The sequence below is a fragment of the Guillardia theta genome, assembly GCF_000315625.1.
Source record: "Guillardia theta CCMP2712 unplaced genomic scaffold GUITHscaffold_31, whole genome shotgun sequence".
Lineage (NCBI taxonomy): Eukaryota > Cryptophyceae > Pyrenomonadales > Geminigeraceae > Guillardia > Guillardia theta.
In genome coordinates, this window is record NW_005434643.1 from 504856 (window position 1) to 517817 (window position 12962).

The window sequence follows — 12962 nt, forward strand, 5'->3', positions numbered from 1 at the left end:
AAAGATTTCATCTTGTCTTCGAAGCATATTTGCAAGTACATCCGCGGATTGCTTGAACCAAGGGCACATATTCCATTACTGCATGGATGATTCAAACATTGGCCCAACCTGCAGAGTTGAGAAAGAAGCTCGATCATCTCTTACAGGGATGATATGAGATCTTCATCTCATTCCTATCTCAGTTGGGTTGGATTCGAAGTCTCTCAATGTCAAGGTTCATCCTCGCGAGTCAGGAAGGCACCATTTCATCGCTTCTTGCTCGTCCAGGGAGAGAGGGCTTGGGGAATGAGAAAAGGGGGCTACCCCCTACCCCCTATTTCAGAGTTTCAAACTCTTTCAAAGGTGGGTAGTTGAGGGTGCTCCATGTCCACCCCACCCCCCAACCATAGTCAAACGGAGGGGTTCTGAGAGGTCGAGGTTCCGACCAGTTCGGCCCTCGTTTTGTACCATGTAAACGCTTCAATTTTAAGTTAGTACCACAGATACTTCTAAAATTCGTACTTTTACATTGGTTTGGCGTGGTGAGGTGTCCAAGCAACCAAAATTCAAATCACCCTACCCCTCATTTGCCCTGCGCAGCAACGATTTTTCTGAGAGCTAGTACCCTCCCCCGCGGTGAGGGTGGTAGATTCAAATCCACGCATACCACGCCTCATGTGGGGGCGGGGTGGGTCTTCCGACCGTGTTCCGAATTCCTATGAGCGCCCGGCCGGAAAAGCAACGCTATGGGTCACGGCCGCCCGGAGAGATCAGGCCCCCGGCCCGAACCATGTGACTTTGGTACTCTTTTGGTACCATTCGGGGTTCTCCCCTATGTATTGTACACATCCGGTACAAGTATAACCCCACTCCCATGAAAAATCTTCAAGCATGCTGGTGAATTGCTTCATCCCTTGAACCTGGGGCCTGTCCGATCAAATCATATGGGCATACATAAGAAAACTGCAAGCCTGTATGTGGGGTCGGCCTGAACCATCTTGAATTCAAATGAGAGGGGGTGATGGAGGCGGGATTCCTTCGGATCCGAGAACCCCTCCGTTTGAGTCATTTTGGGTGGTGGGGTGGGTATGGAGCACCCTCAACTACCCACCTTTGAAACAGTTTGAAACTCTACAATAGGGGGTGGGGGTAACACCCATTTCTCATTCCCCAAGCCCCCTCTCCCTGGACGAGCAAGAAGCGATGAAATGGTGCCTTCCTGACTCACCAGGATGAACTTTGATATTGAGAGACTTCGAATCCAACCCAACTGAGATAGAAATGAGATGAAGATCTCATATCATACCTGTAAGAGATGATCGAGCTTCTTTCTCAACTCTACAGGTTGGGCCAAGGTTTGAATCATCCATCCTGCAATGGAATATGCACCCTAGGTTCAAACAATCCGCGGGTGTACTTGCAAATATTCTTCGAAGACAAGATGAAATTTTTATGATCAGGTAAGGAATTGATAATCGATACACCATTGAACAGAATCAACTCTGATTGACCCTTTATTCAAATTGCCGTAGGTTGCACGTTGCGCTCAAATGCATGACTGTGATTTGTGAGAAATTTGTATCCAGCTGTACCTTGAGCGACTTTTCTGTCTAGATATGTGTTCTCATGTCATCACTTGCTTTCAATTCTTCTAGTCTTACAGTCAGGATTCATGCACTTCACCTTTCTATGGAGGCAAGTCTTACATGCACTCAACCGTTCAACGATACATGAAGAGACGTTTGCACAGAAGATGACTGTTCCTGCCCGCATAGATGACTGTAGAGAACCGTTGTTGATCATGAATCACTATATCTATGATCATATTTCGATGATTTTTCCGTTTCGCTTCAAATTTTTCCTCTGTCATGATATTTTCACAAGGATTTCGATTGCACAGAAACCTAGTCAGAAATGAAGCAATGTGCAGATAATGCCTTTGCGTATCAATAAATGAGACGTTCATCGGATCAATCCTGTCTTGGTGTCGCAATGCTACCGTGCAACTGTAGTGTTCTTGTCGCATGGCTCTACAGAAGAGTGCCTTGTTCAACAGAGCAAGCACTCGATGATTGCAATCGAGTCGCAAACACTGTGAATCAACAAACAGAATTGCACATTCAGGTTATCATATCTTTATTAGAAGAGTTACAATCAGGGTACAAGCACAACCGACCTCCCTGTAATCCTGAAGACGTTCCATCTTTTGCCTGGCGAGGGTGTATCTGCGTTAACCAAGAAGCATGTGACATGTGGCCACATCTTGAATGCTCTACGGTCAGGAATATCAACATCTTCAAAACGGCTCTCTTGTTTGCTGTGACATCAACTGCTTGGTAGCGGCTCATCCGATGAACAGAATCTGATGCAAGTTCACACCAGTAATATTTACATGATGCATCAGTCAGTGTGATGAAATTGGTGATTTGCAAAATGTTTCATCGTTCCAACACATCCTTAAGAATTGGATGAAGAATCCTTCACGAACCACGGGACTTACTTGTCATCATTCGATTGTACTGAGGATCATCTTTGTTTCATGCATCGAGCTGCTCCGACCGTGACTGCTAAAATGCGCTGTATCTGTTCATTTAGAACTTTCCGTTGAGCTTTTCCTTCAGTTTTGCATGTTCTTCCATGCAGTGAGATGACCATGTCAATATTTTGCCTAGACCTGATCGACTCCCGAGTCCTGAACTTATCTTTGTTTGTGCCCATTTCATGTCACAACCTTTTCACATCGGGACAGTTCTGCGATGTGTCGAAAACCCCTTCGTATGCAGCCATTGTCTCGAGAGTTTTGTATGCTGGGCGGCTTACTGGTACGACTCCTGGATACCGGTTTGTAATATTGGTTGGGCACTTGCCAAAGTCTTCACCCGTTCATCAATCTCATACAAGTTGCCAAAGGCTGCAAATCATTCCAACCTGCATCAAGAACACGTCATTTGGATCTCTTCCCGTGATAATTTCGATGAAAAAAAGAGATAATGCTCACCTGACTTGTCTTGCTCTGTCAAACGCTGCACATCCTCATATCTGTACGGCTTCGCAGAGTTCACAGTGGCGGGAAACTTTCAACATTGATATTTTTTATTTTGATATTTGATATCGTATTGGCGATGCATCATGATTGAGCTTCGGAGGGCCAGCCACGCCTGTGAAGGCCATAATGGCCATCAAAGCTGACTTGCGATGGCATGGGAGCGTGACACACAAAGATTTCAGGCCGCAGGAGCGTGACACACAATGATTTCAGGCTGAACACCCCCTCAATTTTCAAGTTGTTCCATGTAGGTTGGACTTGCTCCAAACTATATGGAACAACTTGAAAATTGGAGGAGCGTGACACACAATGATTTCAGGCCGCAGGAGCGTGACACACAATGATTTCAGGCCGAACACCTCCTCAATTTTCAAGTTGTTCCATGTAGGTTGGACTTGCTCCAAACTATATGGAACAACTTGAAACTTGGACTCCGGGAGCGTGACACACAATGATTTCAGGCTGAACACCCCCTCAATTTTCAAGTTGTTCCATGTAGGTTGGACTTGCTCCAAACTATATGGAACAACTTGAAAATTGGAGGAGCGTGACACACAATGATTTCAGGCCGCAGGAGCGTGACACACAACTTTTTTCAAGTTGTTCCATGTAGGTTGGACTTGCTCCAAACTATATGGAACAACTTGAAACTTGGACTCCGGGAGCGTGACACACAATGATTTCAGGCCGAACACCTCCTCAATTTTCAAGTTGTTCCATGTAGGTTGGACTTGCTCCAAACTATATGGAACAACTTGAAAATTGGAGGAGCGTGAGGAGCGTGACACACAATGATTTCAGGCCGAACACCTCCTCAATTTTCAAGTTGTTCCATGTAGGTTGGACTTGCTCCAAACTATATGGAACAACTTGAAACTTGGACTCCGGGAGCGTGACACACAAAGATTTCAGGCCGAACACCCCCGGCTAATATTGGAATCAATTCCTGACTCCTAGAGTCTGTGCACAGATGAATGACTAGTAGAACAGCTCAACAGCTGACTGATAAGCCAAAGACCAAGACTCACAGATGGCCTTGCGCACGAAGACACCAATGACTTTCACAGCCAACCAAACACCTCAGATAACTCAGATCAACTTCCCAACAATCTCCAGCACTTTATTCCCAACACTCGTAGCAGCAAGACCAACCAAACAGCTTCCCTTCACACACCACCGCCTTACTTCCACCACTGTACGAGTGCTGCCTCTTCGACAGCCGGCGCCTCTTGATTCCTCCGGCGCCGCCTCAGCTTCAAGTCCCCAGGAGTCCAACCAACCGGATCTTCTAAGTCACAGACTAAGCTCCAGCCCACTAGGCTAGTAGCTTGGACCTGCAGGCTTCACTTGGTTCACAACCTGATTAGACGCATCCCTTGAACTTATCGCGTCTGAAAGAACTTCTGAGAGGTTTGTCAGAACCTGAGTTCTTACAGCTAATCGAATCAACCTCCACCTCACTGGCCAGACCGACGAGTCTATTTAACCCGATCCACCAAACACTATCTCTCAGTACACCTGAGATCCTTACCCCAACCTTATTCACCTCAACGATACACAGCTGTGCAGCCTGGTCTCTAACACCTTCACTGATGATGATAGAACTCTCAGAAGAACCACACAACACCACCAACACTTCCTTTATTCACAGCAGTCACCTCCCCTTCAGTCGGCCTTGCAACCGTGACTCCAGTGACGGCAAGTACAATGCACAGCGCCCTGGACACGTGTCCTCCTCACCCCCTTTTCACTGCCAGACCCTCAGGCTCGTCGATTCCTTAATTCCACTGAGACCTATGTCAAAGCCCCGTGACTTCCATCTGAGTCGCTGACTCTGTGAGCTTCGTCTACCGATGAGACGCAATACCCTGAACTTCTCGCCGTCTCCAAGAACTTATCGGCGGCGAGTTCTTACACCCCCTCAATTTTCAAGTTGTTCCATGTAGATTTCAGGCCGAACACCCCCTCAATTTTCAAGTTGTTCCACAGTGAAATATTTTTTGTGGCCCTGAATCATTTCGCCGGGGCGCACTGAGTGTTCCAAGTTCCGGCTGAAGCCTGGCACTGCCGCATGCGGCCATGTTATGTTAAGTTATGTTGACCTCCGACTGTTCAAGTTGTGTCTGACACCGTGACTCAGCGGCTACCGTAGTACCCGGGGCCGCCCCGGCGCTGCCAGGGCAAGCAGGCACCGTGACGGTTCCAAGGCCGAGTCACTGTCGGAGCCTCCGCCGGGCGGCGGCGGCCGGGCGGCCAGCCCGATCATATCAGATAGCCCCGCGGGGCTGAGTTAATTGAACACAGGCTGAAAACTCAACTTGCAAGGTCCGACCGCCGCCCGGCCGGGCGAGCCGGACCGTCTCCGGGACCTCTGAGCGGCTTCAAGGCTACTACCCGACTGTTCAAGTTGTGTCTGACACCGTGACTCAGCGGCTACCGTAGTACCCGGGGCCGCCCCGGCGCTGGCAAGCAGGCACCGTGACGGTTCCAAGGCCGAGTCACTGAGTCAGCGCCGGGCTGGCGCGGCACTGCTCACTGGCGGCCGCTGACCCCGTGACTGCCAGGCTCGGGCTGGCCGCCCGGCCGCCGCCGCCCGGCGGAGGCTCAGTGAGACGGTCCCGGCGACCGTCGGCACTGTGATTAATGCCGGGATCAGCATGCCAGCCATGCGGCCAGTCCCGGCGATCAGATAGCCCCGCTGAGTTAATTGAACACAGGCTGAAAACTCAAGGTCCGACCGCCGCCCGGCCGGGCGAGCCGGACCGTCTCCGGGACCTCTGAGCGGCTTCAAGGCTACCGTAGCCGGTGAGTCAACCGTTGAACGGTGAGAGTCAAGTTCCGAGCCAGGCCGGGCGGCCCCACGCGGCGGCAGGGCCCGGCGGTACCGGGCCGTACCCGGTCCGTGTCATCGGAACAGCGGCGGCGTTGCAATGATGCTTGAGTTTCATATTCTAGCATACAGTCGGGAGTCTCTCATGTGCAGTGCTGCCTCAATTCTCAGTGGTTTCGTGTCACAGTGTGCATTAAACTCGGTCACTCAGTTGAGCAAGAACTGTCTTATACATTATACATTTATTATACATCGAGACGTGAAATTGAATAACTTCCTCTACGACAGAAGGAATAAGAAGTACTTGCTTGTGGACTTTGGGCTGGCAGAGAAACAAATGCATTCATCAGGCCGCAGCATCGGCAACATCCGAAGTTGCCCTGTGAGGTTTCTACGGCCAGCTCTCGCTCCTCGCGGAATCAAAAGGAGCAGGAGAAGCTAGAGATGGCGCAGCAGATGGCGAAGAGGCGGATCATGTTGGGCGTCAGCAAGACGAACGCATCGGTGACAGTGAGGAACTCAGGGGTCAAATTCGAACGTCCAGTCAAACGCGCGGGAACTCGGGGATACCGAGCGCCCGAAGTGCTCATGGGCATGCAGTGCCAGACCACAGCAGTGGACGTGTGGGCTGCTGGGGTAGTACTGCTTACCCTGCTGTGCCGCACGACACAGTTCCAATGGTTCCAGTATAACGACATAGTCACGGCAACGATGGAGATCTACGGGTACGCTCTTTGTGTACCTTGGAAGTGCGCTTGTCTGACTGTCTGAGCAGCTTGCGCATGTACATCAAGAGCATGGATGCTGTGTGGAAGCTCCTCGACGTTAAGGTAAAATTGTTGTCGTCGGCGTTGTTGTATCAAGAGGATGAGGATGAGGATGATATGGTGGCGGGAGGCCTGAGGTTGCTAACTTGATGTCATTCAGATTCCACCATTGGAACTGCATCTCAGCTATGCCCGCGGTTTCAAGCAAACATGGCGGACCTTGTCAAGCTCCCTGGGCGCGCATGCGGGATGCAAGGACTGGCTGGAGGTGGATGAGAAACATGCGATCTGGGACTTCCTCAACTGCTGCCTCAACATCGATCCCCGCACGAGGATTACAGCACTGGAGGCTCTGAAGCATCCCTTCCTCATTAGTGCTGTCAAGTAAACCGTCTCTACCCGTAGCTTTCTCCTTCCTCTCCTCTCATGTCCTCCTCGCCCTCCTGCCTTCCTCGCTAGTGGTCTTGAATAAACACGGTCTCTCCTCCGGCATCTCCTCTCGCAGCGATCAGGCATATCAACTAGCCTGGCCTGCCAGGCGTCCATTTCCCTTCCAACCCCTCCCCTCTCCTTCCCCCAGCCTCTCAAACTCCTCACCTCCTCACAAATGACACCGCCATATTACAATAGGTTGGGAGAAGCCTCAAAAAACGCAATCATGGCAAAGCAACAGGAAGTCTCTTGAAATATGTTTCTTATTCAACCGACGAAGCATTCAGGTAAAGGAAGCTAGGGCGTCAACACAACAAGGAGAATCGAATTTCCTTCATGTCTTCGAAGGTTGCTTCTCTGATCGGTTCCCTTCATGTTTCCCTTCTTCTGGAAGTGAACAACCATCACCTATAGCTGATGAGTGCTTTGGTACGCAAGTGCAAATTTCGATGAGATGCATACCTTACACATTCAACCTACTATAGGTGTGATTCTCAGCCAAGAATTGAGCTGTTTGATCTCAGTACTTGCCTGGCAGTCTCAGGAGTTAGCATTGAGGGGCCATGGTCCTTGACTGCGCTCAGCAGCTGAGCAAACAGTCCCTGAGTACATTGGGAGTAGTGGGATAGGGAAGAGACGGGGCAAGTGTGAGGTCGTTTACAAGTGTTTTAGATTGATACGAGAAGTTTGCACTACCCCCTACCCCTCAACACGGGCTGGAGGCCGTTGGAAAGATTCAAATCATTTGAATACCTACCCCGAGCCACCTCATGATTATTTAGTCAACTATACACGCCTATTCATATCAAATAGAGGAAGGTTTTGCTCAACATTGCCCTTCTTGTCTTGGATGGCCCGGCAGCCCCTGGCAACGAAAAAGGTACATAAATTGACGGAGCCAACATTTTTAGCTCAATTTTCTCTTGCCGCTTGAATTTGACTAAAACTACTATGAGAACCACCCTGGTTAACTGATCCGACAAGGATACGGAACGGCAACGCTATGTATATCCCGAGCGCAACCCCGGCGACGGTGGCCCAGTGGCAAGAGCCGCACACTGACAACTGCGGCAGTGCAGCCAAGGTTACGCCGCGGCCCGGGCCCGGGGATTCAACTTGCCAAGTTGGGCCGTTCTCTCATTGATCACTACTACCGTCCGTTTCCGGGACTCGGGAACTACTCAGGCTCAGCCGCGAAGTTTCCCGATGGGACAATTCAGTGACTTGAAACCACAGGCAGACACTGAGTGACGCCGCTGTGACGAATCACTGTCATCAGCCGATCATCGCCGATACCTTCAAGGCTTCCTTCATTACCGTGCGGTCACCAGTAGTACAGCACCGTGCCTGGCAGTGGCCAGGCACTGACCTGGCAGTACGGCTCAGTGACCGTGAGTTGACAGTGAGCACTGGCAGATCGGACCGTACGGGACTGTCTGTCCACAGTGCAGTGCCAGCTTTCAAGCCGGGCCTGATGTGACCACTGCGGCTGCTCAGATGCCCGATGATGCGGCTAAAAGCCGTTCAACGGTTGCAGTGCGATCGGATCGTCCGATCAAACATCGAGTCACGGTCACCGTCCGATGAGTCAAACAGTGCCACCGTTGAACAGTGCTGTGATGAAACATCGGGTTACCACTTGCCATGCCATGATGCGTGGTCCGAGGATCTCATCATAGTAGGCAGGCGGCCCGCGATGCGCTATGGACGGCGAACATCGGAACTTGCCACCCGGAAAGACAGACGGTGACTCAGCCTTTGAGTCGAGCCTCGTCACGCTACAATTAATATGCTGAGTCACACACGTGAATTATATATAATTATGCATAATTTGCAGTTTCTTTATTGCGGTAGGTCCGAGTCCGGTCGGAATCATCATTCCAATGGCTACCGCGACGCAGAATCGGCATGGCGCAATGGGATCCGGAGGGAGCGGGCAAAGAGATCATCACTGCTCTGACATGACCTGTGTGTGTTGCTGAGAAGCAGTGAGTAGAGCTGTGAGTTCTGTGGACCCTTCTGCCTTGGAGGAGTGTGGGCATGCTTTATCGTTCCTCTTGCCTCCCTCGGAAGAGTCGGAGCATGCATTACATGGAGCCCTGCTTGTTTGAGTTTGCCAGAAAGAGCATAATCGCTATGAATCCCCTTGTGTGTACCATCCGCAGCCTATCATCTTGTGATGGCCGAGCCAGTGAGAATTTACCTTCATGTACGACACGATGTTCGCCGCTGGTTCCGGCCTGCGAGATCCGTGCGGTCCTCGGGGCTCATCTCAACGAACTTGAGCCATGAGCACCTTGTATCCTGACTTGTTTTGACGAGTGGGAGAGGTTTGATGGAAGTGAAGTACTAGCCGTTAGTTAAAATTCAACATGTAAATTTCGAGATCAGCAATGCTTTTCAATCTTGATCCCCAATAGCATGGTGGAGTAAGAGTAGAAGGAGATCGCTAGCGACATGTAGATTTGGAGCTTCACTTCCCTGCTGACGCCTTTTTCCGCTCTTTCCTCTGCATTATCGTTGACGCTGACGCATCTGCTAGGGAGGTTAAGGATGGAGTACAGCGTGAACGAGGAGTTTGTCCGCCAGGTCTCAGCGCAGTGGGGAGGGACAAGGTCTCGAGACGTGAACAGCATCCTGGAGATAGTGGAGAGGTAAAGGAGTGTGGAGCAAGAATAGGGCTGACGACCGTATCAAGGCTGTGGGGGCACTTCTTCAGCGGGGATGTGGCTCCAAGTGACGGGGAGAAGATAAGGCTTGCGGCAAAGCTGATCACGAGATGCGACGCAAACTCGGACGGGCTGCTGAATTTAGAGTCGTTCCTTGAGTGGTACAGGATCACAGTCGACATATGGCCGTTGATCAAGAAGACGGTCAAGAGCAAGATAGTATGTGACGATCATGTTTTAACCCGCAATTGATCTGTTCTTCTCCAGATCACAGCATCGAATACAACGTTGACATGGGACGATAATCTTATCTTGGCAAAGGTAGCGTTCGATGACAATGATGAAGATGACTGCGGTAGAGTAAGTCAGGAGGTACGCTTGGTTTTTGGCGGGGCAGCACCAGTGTGTAACTCGCTTGCTCATGTACAGAAAATCCTCAAGGTTGCAGATGTAGTCCTTGACAACTTGAGTGAGGAGCAGAACATCACAAAGCTTGAGAGGATCAAACTCTGCGAAGATCTCCTCAACTACAGAGAAGACAAGAACGACGACAGGATCACCTTCCCTGCCTTCTGCTCCTGGTACTCCAGCATCGAAGGGAAGCTGCTGGGCATTCGTGCACTTGCTGCCAAGCAGATGGTGGCGCGAGAAGGGATGCAGGTAGTTTGAGATGAGGATGACAGCGCAAGAGACTGACATTCCCGCAGGCGTTGAGCCAGCACAGCTCGCCGATGGCAAGGGAAAGCTCTGTGCTGGACTCGCAGTCGAAACAACAAGACATGCTCGTGAAACGCAAACTCTTCGCCTCGAGGGAATCGCACAACGAGACTCCCACCAAACCTCTGCCTCGACCTCCTTCTCCTGCCCGAGAACATGTCGCTAGCATGCGCACCCCAGCTCACATGGAAGGATCCAGAAACGTCTCGTCACCGTCGATTCACGTGGAAGGATCCAGAAACTCTCCATCGGTCTCTGCTCATGTAGACGAGGGGTTTAGAAACATCTCTCCGTCTCTCTCTGGTGGGGCCCTGTCTCACAATGGGCTAATCCCCCCAGAGTCTTCAGGCGCAAGGTCATCAGGCAACCATATCAGAGATCAAAGCCTGGACTACGCTCCTGACTTGACGGCAACGTCTTTGCTTGACCAGCAGTCGGCGCCTCTTGACAACTCTTCTCCTTCGAGAGTCAAGAACATCGCCAAGTCCTTCTCGGTCGGGCCGATCGCTCAGCTGGACCTGTCGAAGCTCAAGACGGATGAGTCGGACGAGGGCGCGTCAAACAAATCCCCCACTCATGGCGCCGACGACATTCTGCAGCGTCTGGCCCGACTGAACATCACACCCAGGAAGTCGGAGATGTCAAACCTGCAGCCTCCCACGGAAGTTGAGAAGATTCGCATCGAAGAGAGGATCGACGAGCTGCTGCAGAGCAGGTCGAGGTGGAGCGAGGGGAGGGAGCCGGCGATGCCGGGCTTCCAGAGCACCTCTTCCCTCATACACACGCTGCAGGAGCGCAAGCCTCTTCCCAGCATCTCCATAGCCACAGAGGCTGAGCTGTCTGCGGCTGACATCAAGTACTCCAGCACCTCCGTGTTGCGATCTCAGACCCCCAGGAGCTCCGACGCCTCGACGCGCTTTGACAACTCGCGGCCTCATGCCATCGTGACGTCAGACACGAGCACCTACACCCCCAGAAGCTCCGCCAGCCGATCTCATGTCGTCATCAACCCCGAGGAATACTCGCTGAGCTCATCGCCTTTCTCGGCCAAGGTGGAGGACGAGCTAATCGAGTTCTACAAGATCTACAACCCTCACAAGCTCGCCCACATAGTGCAAGTAGCGCAGAGGTACCGCAACGACAGGCGGGGCCTGAACCAGGCGCTGCGAGACAGGTATGGCACCGACCTCGATAGCCTGCGAAAGACTCGCCTCGCCTTCCCTCGAGACACCCCGAGGGGTCAGGAGTCCTCGTTCGGCTCCCCCGTACGAGTTCCGAGGAACACGGGAACAGATCAGAACTTTGCGGAACGATCAAGAGGAGGCGGGGGTGACACGGGCGACAAGATCTTCCGACTCTTTGGGGTTCGGCTTGTGCGGCGACATGACAGAGATCACGGGACCGGCTACATCGCCATCTCTGAGGTCCATCCATCCAGGTGAGCGAAGGAGGGAAGTAGAGAAGGGATGAGAGAAGCGGGAAGCAGCAGGGGAAGTTAAGGGTTGAGGCTGAGATTGTGTGATTGGAAGAGGGGTGGGGTTTGGGGGGGGGGATGGAAGGGCAGAGGAGGACGAGGACGACGACGAGAAGGAAGGCGGCGGAGGAGGAAGGCGGAAAGGGGGGGGGATGGGGGAGGGGGGATGGAAGAGGAAGGGAAGGGAGGGCTGCGTGTGAGGACGCTGCAGGTCCTACACCGGGCTGGAGGCTGACCAGGAGGTGATCATGGTCAACAACCGGCGGGTGCGAGGGGAGGCAGTGGGGGACCTGGTGCGGTACATGGGGATAGAGACGGAGAATAGCTTGCTGCTGGAAGTGAAGCGAGGGTCCAAGGTCGTGTCGGTGAGCCTTGAGGGGGGAGGGTTGAGGGCAAGACGTGAGGGTCTGAACAGGTCCGCCTCCCTCGAGGGTCGTTCCAAGAGACGAGGACGGAGATGAATTACCAAGCGGTGAGTGGAGGAGAGGAGAGGAGAGGGGAAGGGAGAGCAGAGCAAAAGTGGTGGTGGAGGTGGACATGATTGATGAAAGGAGGTTGAGCAGCACGAGCACGAGCACGAAGAGTGGGGGAGTAGGAAACCGACTACTTCTGACAGCAGCTCTCGCAGGATTTCTCTCCTTCACGTGTCCGTACCAGCACTGTGTACCTCCAGCCCGGGACGCCACCAGGAAGGAGCGTCAGTCCCATCTCCTTCATCCAGCCTTCCATGGAACTTGGGGGATATTTCCATGGCGGCGGCCACGTGCCCGAAGCCTCCTGGTCCCCCATGCAGAGCCCCAGAGGAGAGTTTCGGCCTGTCAGCCCGATGATGGGGCATCCGCTCTCCATGCAGCCTCCCGCCTTCAACCAGCCGATTCCTATGATCTTCAGCTCGGGGTATGGCAACATGAGCCCGAGAAACAGCAGGTGGTGAGGGGTAGGAAGAGAGGGAAGAGAACGAGGAGGAGGAGGAGGAGGAGGGAGGAGGAGGAGGAGGAGGAGGAGGAGGAGGAGGAGGAGGAGGAGGAGGAGGAGGAGGAGGAGGAGG

General features: G+C 52.4%; 2 protein-coding genes across 2 annotated transcripts; both read left to right on the forward strand.

Moving 5' to 3' along the window:
- Positions 1 to 6299: 6299 nt before the first annotated feature.
- On the forward strand, positions 6300 to 7010 carry GUITHDRAFT_107926 (hypothetical protein; the record flags this gene model as incomplete). The annotated part of the gene is made up of 3 exons (XM_005833241.1): positions 6300 to 6580; positions 6631 to 6685; positions 6783 to 7010. The coding sequence occupies 3 exons, from the start codon at positions 6300 to 6302 to the stop codon at positions 7008 to 7010; spliced, it is 564 nt and encodes a 187-aa protein (XP_005833298.1).
- Positions 7011 to 9607: 2597 nt separating this feature from the next.
- On the forward strand, positions 9608 to 12848 carry GUITHDRAFT_107927 (hypothetical protein; the record flags this gene model as incomplete). The annotated part of the gene is made up of 7 exons (XM_005833242.1): positions 9608 to 9708; positions 9753 to 9942; positions 9991 to 10383; positions 10431 to 11878; positions 12126 to 12279; positions 12330 to 12386; positions 12543 to 12848. 7 exons carry the CDS (start codon positions 9608 to 9610, stop codon positions 12846 to 12848), a joined length of 2649 nt encoding a protein of 882 aa, XP_005833299.1.
- Positions 12849 to 12962: the final 114 nt, after the last annotated feature.